General features: G+C 34.6%; 1 protein-coding gene across 5 annotated transcripts in view; it reads left to right on the top strand.

Moving 5' to 3' along the window:
* KIAA0825 (KIAA0825 ortholog) overlaps window positions 1-22,017 on the top strand; it is a 256,206-nt gene that overhangs the window by 48,133 nt on the left and 186,056 nt on the right. For all 5 annotated transcript variants that reach the window (XR_012649091.1, XM_075021307.1, XM_075021305.1 and 2 more), the window contains 2 exons: window positions 1,941-2,109; window positions 7,238-7,907. Coding sequence is in view for 4 of the 5 variants with exons in the window: in XM_075021307.1 (XP_074877408.1) it covers window positions 1,941-2,109; window positions 7,238-7,907 (839 nt within the window). In the remaining variant the exon portion in view is untranslated. The remainder of the gene's footprint in view (window positions 1-1,940; window positions 2,110-7,237; window positions 7,908-22,017) is intronic.

Raw genomic sequence — 22,017 nt, 5'->3', positions numbered from 1 at the left:
GTCAGTTCAAACTAACAGACTCAGTTCCCAAAGGTACAGATGACACTGATTTACTTTATTGCTGTTGATCAGAATGCGACAGCTCGTAGGAATTTAGGGTGCATTGCATAACATCTGTAAAAGAATAAAATGCAAATCACTCGATAAAGGAGAAAATCCAGTAGAAAATCAAATAAATACTTCTTCCACATCCTGAAGACAGTACTGCAGGCAGAATTAAATGGCAAAGTACAGTCAGTGGGTGATATTCAGAATGGCCTTTCATCACTTATTTCTTGTTACAAATTTATATGGGTTAGTAATGTTTTAAGATTTTTTTAAAATTCATATTTGAAAAAGATTATATTTTTAATAAAAATAGTTACCTCCCAAAAGGTGATATTTCATGGAAAATTAATCTTTCCATACAGAGAAGTTATGCAGAAAAAAAATGAAAAACTTTATTCAATGATACTAATTAAAAAAAAAAATTTTCCTTTTTTTTTTTTTTAATAAACTGGGGGTCTTTAATTTAGTATTTTTTCACAGCTTGTAATACACTGAAAGATTTTATTTGTTTTCCAGTTTCTTTTCTTCCCTCTCCTCTCATTGTCCTTTTCTCTTCTTCCTGTCCTCTTTTCTAATCTTCTTTTCTCTTCTTTTGCCAAAACTACTCAAGTTTGGAAATGTTAGAGAGCAGCTAAAGAAAAACAGCCATACTTTATATCTATAAAATAAAGAGGCAAGTGGCAGTATAATAGGCAAGTTTGGTTTTCGGTTAATATCATGAAAATAGAAAGTAATATGATCAAAAGTATCTGACACTGAAATACCTGTAAAGAGCTGAGTCTTATCTAATCCAGTAACTCTGTAGAGATAGGAAGAACTAAATTTTAATTTGTGTTAAACCTCGCATCCCTTATCAGCTGTAAGAACATAAATGGAATAACTAATATACTCCAAAATAAAATTCAAATAGTAGGGAGAATCACTTTGCACTTCAATAAACCAAAACTGGCATCAGTCATATTGTTGCCTCTGTTTGTATTAAATTTAGATCTGCCTAGATCTAGTCAATACTAATTTTCTAACTGAAACTATATAAAATATTAAGCATTGCTTTTTAAAAAAAGTAGTTCTGAAATACTGAAAAGGTGTTTATGTAGGAAAAGCTATAGAATTAGAATGTTTCTGGATTTTTCTTTTTTTTTTCATGTAATTGTCCACACAAATAGAAATAAAATAATTTTGGATATTCAGTTGTTCTTGTGATTTTTGCAACTGAAATCCCTGTAATAACCATACCAGCCACACCTGGTTTCGTAACAGGATTATCATTCTAAATGAATGTTAAGGAGTGGATCAGCTCCTTGAAAACAAACTCTGTTTTCTTTCAAGTATTCTAATGACAAAAACAAGAAAGAAAAGATCTGCTTTCTCAGCACAACTGACTGTAAAATTCTTTTCAGCATTTTCTGTGATGTCAATGGGTCTTTAAGAAGTCATTAATATATGTTATGTATTAAAAAACAACTGCTGATTGCTAAAGGAGCAAAATGACACATTCACCTTTGAATATGGTAGTTGATTCAGTTTATATTCTCTGCTTTAGCTAATTAAGCACCATGGACCAGATCTTAGGTTGGATGATGTCTTATTCACTAACTACTTTATTAAAAAGTACAAGATTTTTTGAGAATTGAGGCAGTACTTACTCTTACTGAGGATGGTACAATCTGGCCTGAAGGAAATTTATTTTAGCTCTAGCTTGACTATATTTAAATGTTAATCCTGCAAATTCAGGCCTCATTTTGTGAGAGTAATTTAATCTATGAAGAAGGCGGCCTAGTGTTACATTAATATGAAGTAGTTTTTCTTTTTGAAATATGGAATATATAAAATGCTTTTATCTCCAAGTTACAAAAAAAAAATCCTGTGATTTTTGGTTTTGATTTTTTTAGCATAGAACAGTGTCTTAAAGACCTGCAATCAGAAGTAAATGAAATATGTACCGATGAAATACTACAAAGCACAACTGACTGCCTTCAGTGGCTAAACAACTGCAGTTTTACTTCTCTCAGACCTTCTTCCACACACCACGGAGAGCTGATGGAGTTCCTTAGGAGCCTGGTAAATATTGTTTACTAAAGACTTTAATGTTTGGGAAAGTTGGTTATATGATGGGGGGAGGGGGTTGAGGTTAATTAGTTTTCTCATTTCAGTCTTCTCTGGGTGAGGATAGTTCAGAAATTTTATTATAAGGCTTAGTACGGTTTTTATGTCCGCAGCAGGGTGTTATGTTTCCTTTTGATCATGCCTTAAATAGACAAACTTGGGACAAAGTCTTTTCACTGATACAACCACATGTTCAGCACTGCTAGGACTGGTTTGTAAACACACATTGGTAAAAAACATCTGATGTTACTGTCTACACCAAGGCTGTTACTGTGACTGGTTGTTCTTCACTTCCATCACTATGAATTTAACTAATCTAATACAGGTTATTGTCCTTTATGCATTATTTAAGCATTAGTTTCTTATCTACTTTTTCTAATTAGAAATGTGGGAGCTACTTTGATTGTCCCAGCAAGTTGTACAACCAGACATAACCAGAAATCAAATTTCACTTCAATGAAAAATTCCATCATTTTAGAAGGCGTTTTAATCCAAAATTCTTATTGACAGTTAACCTTAGAATATATGGAAGTGGAAGTCTGGAAAATTGAATTGGCTAGATGAGTGAAGGATGATACCTCAGGATATGACAGCCTGCAAGTTTATATATAAACAATGTATATGTGTGTTTATATGTTTGAGTGTCAGGACAAATAAACAGTATCCAGTGGATTGTTCTTTGTCACTTCCATGTCAAGGTTTAGTTGTAGGACATGGACACCTTTAGGCTAAGATTGGATATGTCGGCAAAGGAAAACTTCTGTGGAGAAGTAGAGTATTTTGTCCTTTGGGACTATCTCCTGGCTAGAGCTCAAGCTTCATCAAATCGCCTCTCAGTTTTTAACTCTTAAAACTGGCTGTTGATCTTTCAGTCACCCTTGAGTCCACTGGATATTAAGCTGTGTCAAATGAGGAAATCATCTCTAGAAACACCAGGTCTTTAATGTTCATGTGGTCAAGAAGTGATGTTGTCCCTTCTAACACAGGTGATCAGTATGCATGTTGCTGTTAATAATCACCCCACTCAAGGTTGTCAGAGACTGCTATGTCATAATTGATCTAGACAAAATGCGAGAAGCCCCAAAAATGCTGACTTACAAAGTCTTTTGTTATTCCTCTTAGTCCAGTTAGATCCTTACTTAAACCCCCTCAGAAGAGGGCATGTCCATGATGACTTACTTGCGTCCATTCCCTGCTTTCTTCCTTCTCCGAGGTCTATTCAAGCGATATACCTGAACACCAGGTGGCGGCATTTGTTTGGGAAACACCAAAATATCCCCATCTCTGGAATACTTCGGGTATATCTTATACAAAATGTGCTTTCCAGCTCTTCAGCTACCCAGGAGCACACTGACTGCATGATGGTCTGGCTGTGGGCTGCAGAGTCCAGTTAAGCCTTGAGAATGGCTCTGTGGCAGGCTGCTAAACAGACAGCAAAGTGTGAGAAGCCTTAAAGTCTCAATTCTGCACAGCTTATCAGGAAAACATCTGTGGAGCTCAGGAGCTGGGACATCGCTCTTTCCAGGCTCATGACTTTTTAGATAATCCAGCCCGTTGTGTAGATGAGACTACAGATGAAAAGTGTATATGGATTAGCATAGACAATCCATCTGTAAAAAGTTATACTCGCAGTAGATAATCTTTAGCTCCATAAACAGATCTGCAGTAAACTATTTTCAATAATATTCAACATTAATGCAATTATTACAGTCTGACCTTTCTTAAATGTCTATCTCCATCCATTGAACTAATTACTCAGTTGACTTAACTTCTCACTTGCAAGCTTTTAATTAAATATCAAATAATACATCTTCAATAACAGTAACATTCCTTCTACTTCAGGACAATATCCCTATTCATTGTTAGCCCTTAGTATGTGTGTTTATTTTGTTAGGTATTTTGTTTATCTTTTAAGCTGCTGGACCAATTAAAAAAAATAGTGCAAAGTCCTGTTATGTGCTTTGGCTGAGTTGCTGTGTTTAGGTTTATGGTTAGCGTATTCACATGTATTTGTGAACTCCCATGGAAATACTGAGAGGTTCTTCATGAAGCCTGAAAATGTTAATTATGTGAAATTTCATCATTCTCTGTACTCTTTTGTAATTCTAAATATTTAAAAGCTGAATATGTACATGAACACACCTTCATTAAATTCTGTTCCTGTTAAACTAATGACAAAATCTTTTTTTAACAAAATATTTATCTTATGGGATTTGTTTATTGATATGATGGGTCGTAGTCTGTAGTAGGTAGTAGTCCAGTTGGTAGACCAGAAATGTTTTCCTGTGTATTATTTTCACTAACTTTCTGTGCTCATAAGAGAATTTTTCATGCTTCTCTAAAACCTTTGGATACTAATTTGGATCCTTTTCTCTTGAATAGTTTTGGCATCATCTTTTGAAGTATTTTTACAGATTAATTTTCAAATAGAAAAGCCTATGTCAATATAGGCAATGTTCAAAGAGACTTGATGACACTGTGTTTCAGAGCTTCAAAGTTCACTTCAGGGGCTCTTTTTCTGAGTAACACTAAGTCTAAGATGGCATCTGGAAGCTCCCTATTTTTAACGCTTTACTTTAAGTTGCAAAGGGCTTGAAACAATACTTAGATTCTTGCCAGCTTTCATGAATAAAAATGTTTCTGCTTAACCTTAAAAAACAGCGGTAGGGATTTGCTTGGAAGACATTTTGGATTCATCATCCAAAGGCATCAGTTACATTCACTGTTTTGACAGCTTCTCTTGTTTTGTTCTTTTCAGAATATAGTATTTGAGCATGGTTCATAAAAAAAAAATTAACCTTTAAACTCCAGAAGTCTACATGTGGAGACCTGACTCTTCAACACAGTGGTTAGTGATTAGGATTTCAGTTTACACACTGAGACACATTCTCTTTGAGGACACAAAACTTTCTAGAATACGTCAGTAGATAATACAAGAAAATCAAATCAACCTTATGTATATGCATATTGATATATATGATTTAAGATTTTAACTAGGTATACGTACTTCTATCACGTGCACATGCTTTTATAGAATGATACTTGACTGATAATTTCCTTTATTATTCTGTCTTCCACATGTGTTTCCTGCTTGTAATTAAAAAAAATTCACGGGAAACATTCTGAAATAAAGATGTAAAATGGAAGAAAAATAGCTAGTTTGTTATTTTTTAAGACTTTCCTTTATGGGAGTCAATCATGCACTCTGTCTTTTGTTCAGAATTAGCTACTGTGATGCAAGTCTTTTATTTTTCATCACAGAGCACTCCAGAGTAAAGGGCAATAGGAAAGTTAAGGTCTTGTTTTCTCCCATAAGAGTGCAATAGTTTTGAGTCATCCAGAACAAAGAATAGTAGTTTCCATATTGAAAATTGTTGTGACTCAAAAGCATGAAAGAAAAAAAAAAAGCAAGCCAACTGAAGTTTTTGTTCTAAAGTTTGTCTTTTTTATATTTTTATAAATTATGTACTGATGAAAGCTTCCTACAGTAGAAAAATGGAACGTTTTGTATTGGAAGTTATTATATTTAAGCAATACCATACTCGAATTTGACTTATTTCTCTCTTTCAAAATGGGAAAAGAAATAAAACTGATCATTTCCTCAAATACTTCAGGTTAAATAAATCATTAGTTCTGAAGGTGGAAGGTTGCCGACAGTTTCTTTACCAGCCTTGCTTTACAGGATGGAGTACAGCTGGGAGACCCAGATAAAGGACATGAGTGGAAAGAACTACCCTTATGTGATTTGCCACAACACTTTCTCTGCTGGAGAGAAGCAATAGGAGATGGGGGAGCAAGTGGGAGGGCGTCTAGATCCTGATTCACCTAAGGCTTGCCTACTTAGTTCCTGAAACCCAGAAAATCAAGATTACCACCAATTTCACTCAGTTTTCTTGTTACTATGATAGGAAAATCTGTAGTCAGCTTTAGTGCAGCTGTAGGATTGAGAGCAGGTCTTCACAAATAAAAAGCTGAAGGGCCTGGGACTGTGGCCAAAGCCAACATGCAGTAGGAAAAATGTTGAGGATGTGGAAAGTGGGTTTGTAACAGGAAAGTTTTTTTCTCTGAGAAAGGAAGGAGAGTTTGGTGTTCAGTGACCATGGGACTTTGGGGTTGTCTTCTACTCATATGTTGGACACCTTAATGCAAACAATTCATCTCATACATACTAAGGACAACTGCAGAGTGGTGTTTAAATTTATGTCATTCTGGGCCAGGTAGAAAGGATTGAGCTGTGACAAGAGGACCTGCTGTTTGCTGCGTGGCCTCTTGGACTTGAAGCAGCTCTACAGTCAGAGATCTTGGCCCTGGACCAAGAGGGGAGCTCTTCAGGCTCAGATGAAGTACAAACAGCGCGTGCATTCATGTGGTTTCATCTCCTTTATTAACTGGCTTCCTTCTCCTTCTCCAACACATATAGCTGAGATGTATTTAGAGGGTGCTATATTGTTAATGTATCAGTCTGCATCTTGGTTTGACAGGATACACTGCTGCTTATTCTTCTGCCCTGTGTGATCTAAGCCTGTTCAATTCTTAACAAGTTTTCAATTTTAGCTCTTTAAGGGCGTCCTGGGAAGATTATTTTATTCTTAGAATGGCCTTTTTGATGGTTGCCTACTGAGCCAGAACATAGAAAGCAAGTGTTTAATTTTATAAATTCTTGTCTTGGTTTTGTGAGCAAAACCTGTCATTATCTGTGTAAATCTTGAGTAATTTTTCATACCGTTTTGTTTCAAAGATGTGTGTGTGGACCAGAACAGACAGGCTGCCAAGGCTTACCTAATGAGCTTTCCAAAGCTTTCCTTTGAATTGAGGATTAGAATTGATTGAGAAAAGAGGTTGAGGATCTAAGAAAGATGGGAAGAGGAATATGAGTTATTGGAGCAGGTAGACAAGGAGATGGATTGCTACATAAATCTGTGGGAAGACAGGCTTTGTTATTTCTGTTGTTTGTATTTCTCTCTTATTTGCTGGTAAGATAATTAGCATTGGAAACAATTGGTACTCTAGCATGAAGCTATTCATTTTATGAACCAGAATTTACAACACATTTCTAAAATACTGTCTGATTTACTTTTGTTAGCAAAGCTTGCTGAAGAATGAGCAAAATCAAGAAGAAATGATACTTCACTTCCTTCTGGATCTCTCTAGTCAGTGTGGTGTGTCATTTCCCTGTACTCCAAGTGGAACATCTTTTGACTTAACATCTTCCCTTCATGCCATTGAGGATGACTCAACTATGGATGTGAAGTCTCTCTGGGATGATGTGAGATTGCATCTTCGACGATTTTTAGTAAATAGACTGCAAAGTCAAGAAGAAACAAATACTAATGCTGTACAACAACAAATGGAGTTTAAAACTCAGTGCATACAGCAACTTCTGTTTCTTTATCCTGAATCAGAAGTTTTAACAAAGTATCAAAATATGCAGAATAAACTGGTTAGCAATCTTCTACAGAACTGTATTTTGTCTAGTTGTGGTGAAACAAATTTTGATAAGGTGGTTCATGGTTACCAAAGCTCTGTACCCACATTATGCACAATGATAAAAGAGGATTTGTATATACTAAGTGGAACTATTGATCCTTCTTCATCATTGAAGTTTATTAATGAAACCTACCTGGATACCATCACTGAAGAAATGACAGTTCTTCTTGAAAGACTTTGTGAGCTGCAGTTCAAAGAAAATGCTCTACATATAGTTAAAGCAAACAAGATTTCAAAGAAGCATAGAGGAACAGTTCATGCTGTGGGTTAGTAGCATTTTATGTTCACTGTAGCTAGATATTATTTTAATTATACTACTTGTTTTTTAATATACTTGATTATTTCCTGTGAAGAGAGACACCTGAGATTATTAATTACGCCTTTATGTTTTAATGATATTGCTGCACTTGAATTGTAGACTGTGTCAGAATTGTGATGAAAAAGGTTTTAAGGTAAGGGAGAGTATCTTATGCTTATGTATATAGAAACCCCATTATAATTCCCTGGATAACATTGTCATGTCATAGTCTTTTTTTTAGTCTAACTTATTTCAACTGCTGAAATATATAATAGTGAAAGTCCATACAATAATGTAACCATGAAATAGACACAGATTCATACATCAGAGCTGACCCAAAAGATTACTATGCAGGTTCTAATTATAAAAAAAAAACAACAAAACATTTAAGTTTTCTAGTCTTCTGAAATTACAGTAAGTTAGAGTTAATGCTACCTGGTCATTTCTTCTTCTAAGGATTTTAAGGAAGGAAAGGAATCTGTTAATTGATATGGTGTTTTCTGTACTTTCTTCTTACTGTTGGTGAGTCTGACATGCTAATTTTCAAAGGGAGGAATCAGAGCTTTAGGAAAAAATCATACAGAATGGAAACTTTCATAATACAATTTCATGATTGTATGTAATTGTTTTTTCAATGCAGAGTTTTGAGCATTGCTCTGTGCAAGAGCTGTTTGTTTAAAACATAGCCTTCCATAAAGGCAAAGTAGTTTGCAGACAGGAAGTATTAAAAGTTTAGAATCATGAAAAATACAGAAACAGAAGACACATCCTTGGGTTGTACAACATACACAAAGGATGAGTCAGGTGATGATTTGCCAGGTCTATGCAGATGAAAATTATGCTCATAATTGTGAGTGAGTTTTAAAATCAATATACATGTTAATGTAAGTCAACTAGAAATTCCACTGGAAGAAATGCAGAAATAACTTTTCAACAGGAGCTGAAATATGGAGAAATATGTGGAACATAAGAAAAATAAGGTAAGGGAAAAGGCATGCAGACAAATAATGTGAAAGGATGAGAAGTCCAACATAAAGCTGATGTATTAGTGGGACAGAGTGTTGGTGGGAAACAAGGAGTAGTAGTCTCAGAGTAATATTAGGTTATGGTAATGTTGAGTTACGAAATAGATGACAAGAAATGTATCTTGTTACATTGAGTTACATAGTGAGATGGGAATCAGTGAAAGGATTCAGTGACAAAAAAAAGACTGGTAGGGAAGTGGAAGTTTGTAACTTCATTTTTCTTTCAGTCTCAAAACAGCTCACAAAGATGGGGAAGTTCAGTTATCTCCATTTTACATCTAGAACATGGAGATTAAAGTTACCATAAGGGTGGCTCTTTAAAAAAACCCCCACACATTAACTGCTTCTATATTACAAGAAGGAAGAGAACAGTCCTTCAAGCTATTAAGATAGTAAATCCTCTACTTAAATTTTCTTTGCTACAAGATGTGTCTTTACATGTTTTTCTGCCAGCATGTCTATCAGGACAGATTTCCAGTGCATAGTTCTATTGTATATTCAGAAGAACAGAGGAAGATGAAAATATACAAAGTAAATCTTGGGACCTGCTTGCAATTTTTAAAACATTTGGTGCAATTAATTAAAAAAAAAAAGCAAAACAAAACAAAACCCAGCAAACCTCTGTATTTCATAAATCCCATAGAAGATTTTTGATTCAAAACGTATTAAAGGTCAGATGTGCAGGCGCAGCAGCTGTCCCCTTAGCACACATAAAATGTGTTTAGAAGTGGTGTTTGTTAATATCATTTAATCTTCAAAATTACTTTCTTCACAGTGGCTGTCATGCTTATGTTTTCATCTCTTCACTGTGTAGTACTTCATATTCTTTTACTTCAAGAGTTTGGTATGGGAGGCAAGCATTGATTCCCCTGCAGTCTTTTCTGCAGAATCAGACTGTTCTAGGTGATCTGTGGTTATAGACTGCAGGCAGCCAAACAATAAAGCAACAGTTGTGAAGTCAGCAGGCTAGAGCAAAATTGGGGGTCAGAGTTATGAAGTTACATAGGATTTTTTTTTTTCATTTTGTGGACATGTCGTAGCCTGTTATTTGGTACTATTAATCAACTCAAGCAAAATTTATACTTGTATCATTACCAAAACAATTATTATTGAAAAATGTATTGTATGTGAGCTCATATGTGAAGAGCTCTTCTTTTTTCTGGAAAGAGATTTCTCTCATCTAAATGTTTGAATACATTACATTTGTACCACACTAGGTCAGAAAAGGGCACTTTTCCTTTGTAATTAAAGTGTTCACAGGGCAGTTCACACTGAAATAACTATTTTGGAAAAAATTCTACAGACTAACTATTTTGGGAAGTTTGTAATGGTAGACAAGTTCTTAGTGTCAAGTGGCTTTTCCTGCTTGGAACTCTTACTAAATTCTGATGATACCTTTGCTGCCTTCCCACAATTGAGAGTGGAAGTCTGTATTTATACATAGGTTAAGTTAAAAGACAGCTTTAATGGATTGCCTTGACAGTGATACTCAGTTTGCTGAGTATCAAAAAAAAGCATGCTGGAGTATGGAGGGAAGGAGTGAAAGGGAAAGAGATTTTTTTTCTTACCAGTGTGTTTCTTATTTTGTGATGCATGTTGCCTCTGCCCTCTCCAAACGAGCACCAAACCAGTACATTTCAGAACAGCAAAATAATTTAATCTGAGGCATTCGATTGGGATTGTTATCCGAGAGCTGAAAAAAAGGGGTTGTGTTTACTTAGTCCACTCTCAGGGAAATGTGTTTTTTGGTTTGTTGGGGTTTGGGTTTTTTGGTGTTTTTTTGGTTTTGGTTTTTTTTTTAATAAGAACTGCTGTAATTGATCATACTATACAGGAGAGGAAAAAATAACAGAAAATAGTGAACAATGCTAGAACCTCAGAAAACTTTCTATAGGTGACCTACTTCTGTCAGAAAAATATAGGTAATCTATAACAAGCTTTAACAGAGTTATAAATCTTTAAAATATTTAATATGTAACAATCTATTTATGAAGTAAGGAATTAACATTTTTGTTTTCATACTGTATTAGAACAGTTATTTGTCAAGTACTGTAATGAAATTGTATCCATTTATCAGGATTGAGGATGAGCATGGTTTGAGAGAGAAGCTGGCAAAATGGTGCGTGAAAAGAGGCACATTCTTTGGAACTTGGCATCTTTGATTGCCAACTCTAGTGGAGGCAGGTGGTTTTATGTTATAACTTAATCCAGACAGCTGGTTTTCAGCTTCTCTCTTATGATTTTTTGCTTCAATTTCCAATGTGGTATTTCTCAGAAATTATTTGCAGTAAGCCTATTAAATGTGGATTGTACTTTTACCCTTTGAACCTTTTTCGTGTTCCTTTGTTTACAAAAATGTTAAGCTAGTTTAATCGGGCATTACTAACTTATCTTAATCCTTCATCTCTTTTAGATTAAGCAACAGCTAGTCTTACAAGTGATAAGACATCAGCCAAAGAAACTTAAAAACCATGAAATTATACACATTTTATGTATTAGTGGAAGGTTTTCTTTGGTTTTAATAATATATACTTTTTTATGTATATACAGAGAGAATGTAAATGTGTAGAACAATTAGCATATTTTTTAATTTCCTGTGGTTAAAACTAAGGAGAGATAAAAGCTTTGAGTTTTATTTTTTGTGACATATTCAAATTCATTGGCTTAATATTTTCATTTAGTCACAAACTTGCCAGAGACCCTTAAATAGCCTCTCAAATCTAATGGCATCTGCCAATAAAATACACTTTTAGTATATTTATATAATTAATAACTTAAAAAATCTTAAATTAAATTTGTTCATAAAATCTGAGGCAATATATAGTGTGTTCATCAAAATCAGTAGTTGATTATTTTTAGGAAAATATTCTTGCAAAGTGTAGGTAAACTGAAGTGATGCAGATTTGACTAAGTACATTTTTAGCTACAAAGTAATTAAATCACCTTCACTGATTTGTTTTAATATTCATATTTTACATTTATATATAATTATAATACCCAGTGTACCATCTTCCTACTTATGAGTCCAGCAGGCTTCATTTCTCTTTTCTTTCTCCAGAATATGACCAGCTTCCATTCTATTTGAAAGATATATTTAAACACAAACTGTGATTTAAATTATGATATTTTTAATTTATTATCTTTAATTATTCATGAGTTCCTAAGAAATATATTGTGTTTATGGAACACCTAAGGTGAATATGGCATACATCTAAACTTGAATAGAAGGACTCAATATTGTTTAGAAGAGCTGCATTTGCGCAGTAGAGTTGAGAGCAGGAGGAGAAACAGGCTTTGAAGTAACTTGATGAAATGAAGGTAACTTTGGGACATTAAATGAAAGTAGTTGGTAAGGAAAATCTATTTTGAGGTTACTTATGCTTACGTATTCCCAGCAATTTGCTGTCCAGCTAACCCGAAATATGAGTTTTGGGTTTTGCACATTTGACTTAAATTTGATTTCTTCTCTACATTCATGTGCACATGGCTTTATTTTCCGTAATTTATCATTTCCTCCCTTTGAAATAAAGAACCTTAGTTTCAGACTTGCTTTTATCCTTCCACTTAATTTAAATTCAGTTGGTTTGTGATCTCTTGAGCCACGATTATTGCCTACAACCAATCTTCTATGATCTTCATCTTATCTATCAAAAATATGCCTAAAATAGCATTGATACCTGCTGGTTTAGTGACTGCGTGATGAAAAAAACAGTTATTCATGTCTGGGAATAATTAGGACTCAATAACTTTAGTGTAATTTATGCTTCCATTTATATCTGGAAATTAAAGAATTCCAGACTTGGTTTCATGTAATTAATATTTATGTCTTTGCACCTTTTTTTGAAATTTCTGTCCAGATTACAATCTATAGCAGATAATTTACAGTATTTATGTTGTAGTTACAATTACTTTTCCATCGTGTTTTCTTATCTGTAGTCCATTGTTGAAATCTGGCTTTTTAGAAGTACTAGGAGGAAGGGGGAAAGTGTCTCAGTCACTTGGCTTACTACTGTTTTGTCCTAGAAAGTCCTGTTGAATCTTTCTGAAGTGCTGGTAAGGCAAGCTAATGCAAAGTAGCCCATATGGATTACAGATTATAATATCCAGTATCACATCCTGCCTCAGCACTTCAAGTTCATTATATTGCCCAGATCCTTGCATTAATACAAGCAAATTTTCAGTTATGTCTATAATGTGTTGCTAAGAGCCAAAGGTTTTAGAAATACAAAACTTTAAAATGTAATTATGGAGGTTTATTTGAAGGTTTTTTTCATCAATTTAAGCTTTAAAATATTTCAAGACCTACATACCTATTGTAGTGACTTTTAGACATTATAAGACAAAAATAAAGGAATAGTAACAGAAACTGGAACTTCACCCTCCTTGCTTCCTTGCATGTCCTTTTTTTTCTTACTCCAGCAGGCCCACAATAACATGCTCATCCCTTCTGATGGACATGCTAGTTTTGTTTCTGTTCCTGCACAACAGCAGTAGCTGATGTGCTTCCATTATATTTCTGCCTTCTTGGCATCTCCTTCTCTCTTCTATTTCTGCTCACTCTATCACTCTACAGAGTGCCTGGTAACACAGCTTTTATAGGAACAGGGCTTTAGGGGCCTGTATAAAGCAAGATACCGAGCAGTTACTGGAAAGAACGGTACCTGTATGCAAATGGACTTTGCAACTAGTGAATCCTTGAGCTGCACTGCACATGGTGATGTATGGCACAATCTTCCCCATATCTTACACAGGTGGAGTGAAAAATCCTAGTTTCCATCTGTGAAGGATGGGGAAATAACATGTATCAAGTAAAACCATAGGACTTCTCTCATGCATATATAACCTTCACAGAAAACATGAGGACATCAGTGAAAATGACATGGGTACTACATATGGATTGAGTAAAAATGCAGATGTCATTAGATTTTTACTTTATAAATACCAGAGATTCCTAATTTTGTATTATAAGCCAGTTGATACTGAGATATTCAATAAGTTTAATTGTCACATATTTAAAATAGTGGAGCAAACAGTGTTGGTGGGAATTTATAATAGGAAGTTAAAATTGAAAACCAGTGGACATACAGATATGATGCAGATTTCTGCAATTGTCTTTGTTCCTGGGGAAGCCTATAAAATTTTGACAGCCAAAACAAGATCCTATTACTCAGGGGAAACAAAATAAATGTCTTTGCATTTAATATAGGAAATAATGTGTTTCATAGCCTCTTTGTCACATATTATTTATTTCTTATCCTTGCAAGCATTGTATTTGATTTCTACTGCACAATTATATTAAATGGAAATATGAGTAGTACTGAGGAGAAAATAAAACCATCTGTTTGAACATACAGAGTTGAAGTTTTAATAAAAAAGAGGTACTCTTTTAAAGGCCATATGAACATAATACCCTAGGACCACAAATGTGTTTCTAGTGGGAGAATGACATTTTCGTAAGGATTACAAAAGCATTAAGCTTGTTACTTTTTAAGCTTATAGTAGGGGGTAAGATAACAGTATCTAAGTTACTGAAATGCCAATTGAACTGACAGAATTTCAAAGCTGGTAGCATGCCTGAATACCTTCCTTCTTTTTAGAGCAGTTGCTTGAAATTACTTATTAAGACCATAACATGAAGACAGGCAGTGAAATCTCATTATTGACTCTTTGTCATATTCAAAAGATGCCCATTCCTGAATTTTATAATCGTGTTGTTTATTTAATAAGTAAACACTAGCTTCACTTTTAAAATTATTTATTTTTAAACATTAAATTCTTGATGCTCTTTTGGGTTACAGGTTTTTTTAGACTGTTTTGTCCTGATAAAATTCTTCCACTTCATCTTTTCCAACACGAACTCGAATCTTTTTTCTGAATTCTGTAGAGGCTGAAAGGGGCATAGTTCCATTCTTGGGTGTTTGGTTTTTTTTCTTTCAGAATGCCCGCAATTAGCAAAGACTGACTAATTATCTTCTTTTTTGCTCTCTCAGCACACCTGCATGTTCTTCCTCAGCATGAAGAAAGCATTTAACTCACTATGCCCTCTAATTATTGCATTCTCCTCCCAAGTTTAAAAGATGAAAGTGATTTACTCTCCAGTCTGATACTTTGTGAGTGGTCAGAGGTCAGTTTGAGATTTATATACTGTAGTATTCTGTTTAATAATAAAAAATGACAAAATCTGAGAGAGAATTACTAAGCTAGGCTCTCTTTTACTTCAGAATATAGGCCTGTTTGAAGAAAAGTGTGTAGAACTATGGCAGATAAGAGGAGACTTCAAAAATATCTTTTAAAGAGACTCCTGCAGTACTGATTGAAAAGAAAGTTGTTACAGGAGTCCTTTCAATATATGCATCTACCATCATATAATCACAAATTAATTAGATGGTCCTGGCTATGATTTTTGTGAAGACAGAGAACCCCTTCTGTCACAAAAAATGTATTCAGAGAGTAAATTTAACTTTGAAAGGGCAAAATTATTTTAGTCACAATAGTTTTGCAAAAAATAGTATGTGTTTAAATTGGGGGTGTATCACATCCACAAGGTGGATGTTACATGCTAAGTTAGAACATGAAATCTCCTTTTCACTGTGCCTTAGGCTTAGAAATTTTAAAAAACCCTACATCTTCAATCAAGGGGCTGCTGTATCTACCGAGTTCAGTCATTTCATAATACTTTTCACTACATTTGCTGAATATAGCAAGGCAATGGAGATATTCCTGTCTGTCTGATCTAGAGAGACTAAGGGTGGTTATAATCCAGTCCAACTTTTTAGTTAGAAATTTAGCAGTTAGTGCTCTGGAGATTTTTAGTACCCCTAAACTTTGCGGACTGTCTGGAATTGAATCAGTTACTGGTCTCAGACTTTCTCAGGCTTCCTTTTCCTCAGCAGCTTTGTGTACTGGTCATCCTCTGGCTAAGATCTAAATCTTTGAATTTAAGTACAAGGGATGGTGTACTAATTTGCTGTTCATGTGCTAGGGAAGTCCAGCAATTTCTGTAACACAGAAATTAGGTGTTCTGTTACACACAGTACTATCAGCTCATCTATAAAGAGGTGTTTTAAGAGTGCAGTCACAGCTCAGTGAGTAGGAACCTATATGTGTACATCCGTGCTGACATATGATTAATACTTCATTTGTATTCTAGCCTTTCTACAAAATATTTGTTGAAGGTTATGAATCTCCAAACTTATTTCTCCAGAAGTTTTTAAATGGCAGTGTCTGCCCTTTTTTCTGTATGCCTAGGCTTATTTCTGATTTTTATATTCCTTGTAAAAGTAATCATGATAACTTTGTGGTGACTTTGCCTAACTAGGGTTTTGAAATATAAAGAGGTAGGAAGCAGAAATATGAGTATTGACTCCAGCTGTATAAGTAATTTTTTGAGTGTTTTCTCTTATTAGAACAAAAGCTGTCACTATCTGCCTCTGTTACATCTTGGAAATTCCAAGGAGTAAGAGAAGCAAAAGTGACAGAGGCACTTTAATCTATTATTTAAGGAAATACATAATATCATGCTTAGACTACACAAAGGAATGATGAACACTTGATAGAAATTCCTGATTGGTTGAAAGTTCCTAACAATCTAATTTTAATAGAGTGGTTCTGATGTAAGGAACCAATCTGTGAGACACCCATGTGAATGTAAATGCAGAGAATAGAAATGAAGCTAGCAGACGTTTTTATATTTGCAAACATTGAAGAAATTGAAATCACATTAAAATAAATATGTTAATTACTGTGTTTTCAAATACAATTGTCTTTTATCAGCCAAGTGTTTTAAATGGTTTACAGGGAAATGCATGCAAGTCCTATCAAAGTTAGAATTCATGAGAAAGTTTGACAGACATGGCAGTACTTAATTTCTCTTCAGCAAAGACTGAAAAAGATCAGCTTCTCGGAGTTCTTCAATGACTTCTCTGTTTCAAAATAGGTGCTATCTCCAGTTCGCTACAGGGTCCCTCAGTTTTTATACTTTCTTCAACACTCTGCTTTGGTCTTTTCTGTGCGTGTGTGTGAGGACTTCAGGGAATGCAATGACTCCCTCGCACCACAATGTAGGCAAGAAAATTCACAAAATGTGTGTGGAACCAGTTTCTGTCATTGGTAAGGCCAGAATATGGTTTCAGTTCTACTGAGAAATATTACAAAGAGTAGCATTTTGTCATCGGATAATTCTTGCAGTTTTCTAAATAGGACTGTTTGCTTATAGTCACTACTTCAGAAAAAATTGTCAATTACAGAATAGCACCTACAAAAACCCTCAGAAATGCTATAAACAACTGCAAATACAGTCTATCTACAAGTTTTATGACCATTTTAATTAAAGGGAAGTTTAAAGAATGTCTGCTATTTCATTATTATGGTAATTATCAGGAAATTATTGGATACCAGCTGCTAAATTCCGTAAATGGACCCATCATTAATTAGTTTTAATTCAGAGACTAATTAATTTGTTTACATTTGAATTATTTAAAATGTCATTGTCTACCAGAAATTGCAGTGTATAATTGGAATTTCTTGTAATTTATTAGAGGATACATGTGTTTTTGAAAACTAAGGAGCAGGTTGAGTCTCTGGTTTCAGAGCAAGCTGAGATAGGTATCTGTGTATAAAGTAGCTTTATTAAACATTATTACAGGGCACTTCATCCTCAGAGCACTTGAGGAAGTCTCTGTAATTTGTTCAACAGAGTTGTAAAGTAGCTGTGTGCTATCAAGGAGTCAAATTGGTGAGAAGATTTGCTCAAGATTACTACATAAATTTGGTGTCAGAGCATGATCAGATGTTCTTGGTCTCCAACCTGTGTTTCCAGCACTGGTCTATCCTTTCATCAGTTGATCAGTGAACATGGTTTCAAGTAAAGATTTAATTTTGACAGACCTATACACTCAGTGTTAACAAAGGACTTAAGCATTTGTTAGCAAACATCTAGCAACCTCATATGGAATCAACCTTCACGATGAAGTGAAAACTGATCTCATTTAACTGGGAAGACATTATGGAGCAGATTTGATTAAAATTTCATGTATAGTGAATCTCTTTCAGAAGATTAGTGTAGTCATCACTGAGGCTGTTTAATAGCTGGCAGTGACATATCTCTTTCTATGACAGACACACTCTCTTGATTAAATATATGCAAATTTATACATGCTTACTGTGTTTATACATAAGTTGAGATCCCTTACTTCACTGCATTTTTTTGACACATGCACAGTATGGATGTATAGTATAAGCACTTAGGAAAGTCATAAGTTAATGGGGTGATGTCTAGTAAGAAAACGTTTGCTATCTTTAGATCTGTGACCATTTAAAAAAAAAAAGGGACAAAAATAAGCCAACATATAGTCTGTTTGCGTAAGCTGCTTTATCAGATTCTCCTGGCACTCCTGGGTCTCACTGGAACTAACAGGGAGCTGCAAAGCAAGACAGGTGTTTAAAAAACCTTAAACACTCGGATAACAGTTTGCATCCATGTGGTTTCCTTTGCTGCACTGATAGTTCTTTATGGGTCTGTCAGTTTCAATCAGTGGAGAGCACATGTGATCAGTATATCTGATAAACTTGTCAATGCCTTTTTAAAGCAGGATTCCCCAACCTCTTCTATTCAACTCTCCTCCCCCCTTCCCCTTTTCATCATTTCAAGTAGAATCTTGATAAGACAGAGATATGTCACAGGCAGCTGTGTATAGCTAGCTCAGGCTACAACTAATTTGTGCAGGAAAAAATTAAATCAGGAGGTAAATTATTTCATGATTGCTCATTCCCAACAGAGTTGGGCATCATTCTGAAGAAAATATCAAATAATTGGTTTCAGGCCATGTCAGACACATGCAATTCCCTTCACTAATGGCTATGTGAGGTAGCACTAGGCCTCAGGGGTCACCAAAGAACTGAAAATAGCTTAGTGCCGGGCACAGCAATAGAGAGACAGAGCACATAGGAAATGAAGTGGCAATAAGTGCAATCTATAGGGGAAATGTGCTTCACTTGGAGTTTAATATATTGGCTTAGAATCTGGCAGTAAGCCATGCAACAATTGTTTACCTTTTTGTCAGCATCTGCATCTGTTCTGTTTTGTAAACGGCACTTAACTTTCAGTCAGTAAATGCTGGAATCAATAACAACTGTTAAGGGATTTCCTTTCTTTTTTTTCATATTGCATAACAAATGCACACTACAAACAATGTTTGCCTTAGATTAACAAGGAACAGACATTAACAGGGTCAAAGGGATTTGGTTGGGAACATTTTATAGCTTCTTGGGTTTGCAGTAATTGTATCTGTGTGATTTGAATGTATCTTGTAACCTATCCAAATGAAACTGTTAAAAAAATGCTAGCATGCAGTAATGAAGATGATTTTTTATAATTATCTTAAGTACTGTGTATGGAAAATTGCTGGCACTGTTTGTAATAATTTAGTTCTGTGTAATACTGTGTATTACATCTGCTATGCAGAAATATTAAGTTGCCTCTTACAGTATGAGGAAATTAGTGATTATATCCAGCCATACTAATTATTTAAACCTAGCAGTTACATTAAAAAAAATACACCAACATGCAGTTTGAGAAAACTGTGAGCAGATGTCCATAAAAATTGAATATATCATTACTAAATGCAAGTGAAAGAATAATACAGTTTATATACAAGCTCTGTTTAGGAGATACTGTGCAGATGAATGCTGTCATAAATGCAAGATTGTTAGAATAGTTATAGCATCACTTAAAAGTTAATATCACTGAGAGCTGAGGAACACATTATTGTTAATGGAATTTATGTAACTCCCTGTGCACTGCTTTGAAAATTTACCCCTTGAAATATCCTTATACACAGTGACTATCAGCAGCTGGGTTTCTGTTGCTTTATTAGGCTATTTCTTTTCAGATTTTAACAAAATGTTAGTTCCATTTATGAAAAGGCTTTATTATTTGTATGCAGGTTGTAGTTAGATTTTAAGTTTAATATTACACTTTTTTGATTTTCTTCCTCATATAACTTTATTGGATGAAATCTCTGACATCGCTTTCTTGTGTCCCTTGTAGAACAATATTGTAGATCTATCTTATATGAAATTAAGCCTTATAAATGGGGGCAGGGGAATGATATTTAATGTATTGGGAAGGTGTTCTACAGTAAAATTGATTAAAAGGGTTTTAAACCCTTGGTTCCTGCTGAGGGAGAAATCCCCACTGTAATCACTGAAGAAGACAGTCATCAGGTTGCTTTCCAAGGATTCCATCATGAGTCTCAGAAGCAGTTTAGCCATGTGGCTCTGTACAGTGAGTAGTAAGGCTAATTAATCTGAGAGCAACGGTGTCGTAGTGTAGCTATTCTTGAACATCCACAGCCAGCTCACCTATGATGCAGGGATTTCTGCACTAAACTTTACTGTGTCACATCCCTGGGTGGGTTGAAATGATCAGAATTAGCCATTCAATTTTTTAAGATGTTGTTAATGCCAAATTGTTTAAAACATACAGGGAGCCACACTCATTAAAAATAAAGAAAAAAGAAAAAAAAATCACAACAGTTATGTTAAAGTTATGGGATTCATTCATATGCATATTTTCTTAAGCCTTTTGAGATTTTAAATGCTTCCAGGCTATAACCAAGGAAATTGGAAACACTTTATTTAATGGTTTCAAGAGCTACAGCTTTGAGAAAAGTACCAGTTTCGAAACTTGCTATAAAATCACGTTAGCAGGTGTACACAGGTCATTTAGATCTAGGACAACCTTGTTTCTCATGCTGCTTCATTTTTAGAGATGAGGGCAAATCTTTTTAAGTGGAAGATAAAGGCAGATATCTTGCTACTGAATTTAAGTATTTAGGAGAAGCTCAGGTACTACAATCAAGTGCTTTACTGAATGTGTGTCTTTCATTCCATGTTGCTTGAAAAATGCTTTAATTAACTTATTAGGTGGCTTAGAATTCATATGGGCACTATGCTACTTCATCACAGGTGAAGTGAAATTCTCTGATATCATCTTTTTCTTAGTCCTGAGAGCTCCCAAGTGGTCACATTATTTTGCAGAAAATATCTTTATGTACAAATACGTAAGAGAAGACTGAGATTCAGTGTTCAAGATATATTGCATCCACACTGAATTTAACCTTGACATTTGAATGACATGCTGATTTTTTGTTAGAATTAATATTGAGTAGAATTAGCTCTACAATTTATTTAATTTATCTTATTAGAAGATGAGGTATTAAGTTGACTGTTAGTATTGCGAAGTTGTCCCTGATTTCACTAGTAATGTCCTATGTGTCTTTTTTACATTATTGATACTCTCTCTTTAGACTATACCCTATATATGCATGTTTTTGAGTTGTTGATGTAGAAAAAAGTGGAAAAGACTTAGAGAAGGGCAACAAGGTGATAAAAAATGTAAACCAGCTTCCATATAAGGAGAAATAAGCAAGCTACAATTCCTCAGTTTGAAAACAAAATTAAGGTGGTAGAATAGGATAGATGTTTATAAAATGAAGGGAGGCATTATAAAAATAAACAGGTATCAGTAGTTGACTGATTCTTAAAACTATTTGGCATCAGGTGAAGTTAGAAGATGAATATTCAACCAAACAAAATTATATACTTATTAACTCAGAGTGTAGGTAAAGTGTGGAACTTCTTTCCACAAAATGTTATGGATGATAAAAATTTAGCTGGTGTGAAAGGGTAACTGGAGAAATTGATGAAACAGAAACCCACTACAGATTATTTATGCATGCCCCATCTATCTGTGGAAGCTGTCTAGCTGCAAGTGGTCAAGAGCTAGGTAAGCTCTGAAGAAAAAATATTGTATATGGTTTCCTTGTTATATTTTTATTTAGTCTTCCTCTTTCAGTCACTGTCCAAGCACAGGATACTGGGATAAAATACTCTATCTGACCCGGTATAGCTACTCTTACAATATTATGCTCTTATGTTTATGATACATAAAGACTCTCATTTCTTAGCCACCCCTCTTTGAGGTGCTTATAATTTTTCAAATTAAATACATTTTGTACTAACATTTCTTATAATTGGTCTAAGTGAAAACCA

This window comes from Buteo buteo, chromosome Z (assembly GCF_964188355.1).
Source record: "Buteo buteo chromosome Z, bButBut1.hap1.1, whole genome shotgun sequence".
Classification (NCBI taxonomy): domain Eukaryota; kingdom Metazoa; phylum Chordata; class Aves; order Accipitriformes; family Accipitridae; genus Buteo; species Buteo buteo.
Note: the sequence above shows the minus strand (reverse complement) of the source record. Positions and strands in the feature narration are given on the sequence as shown.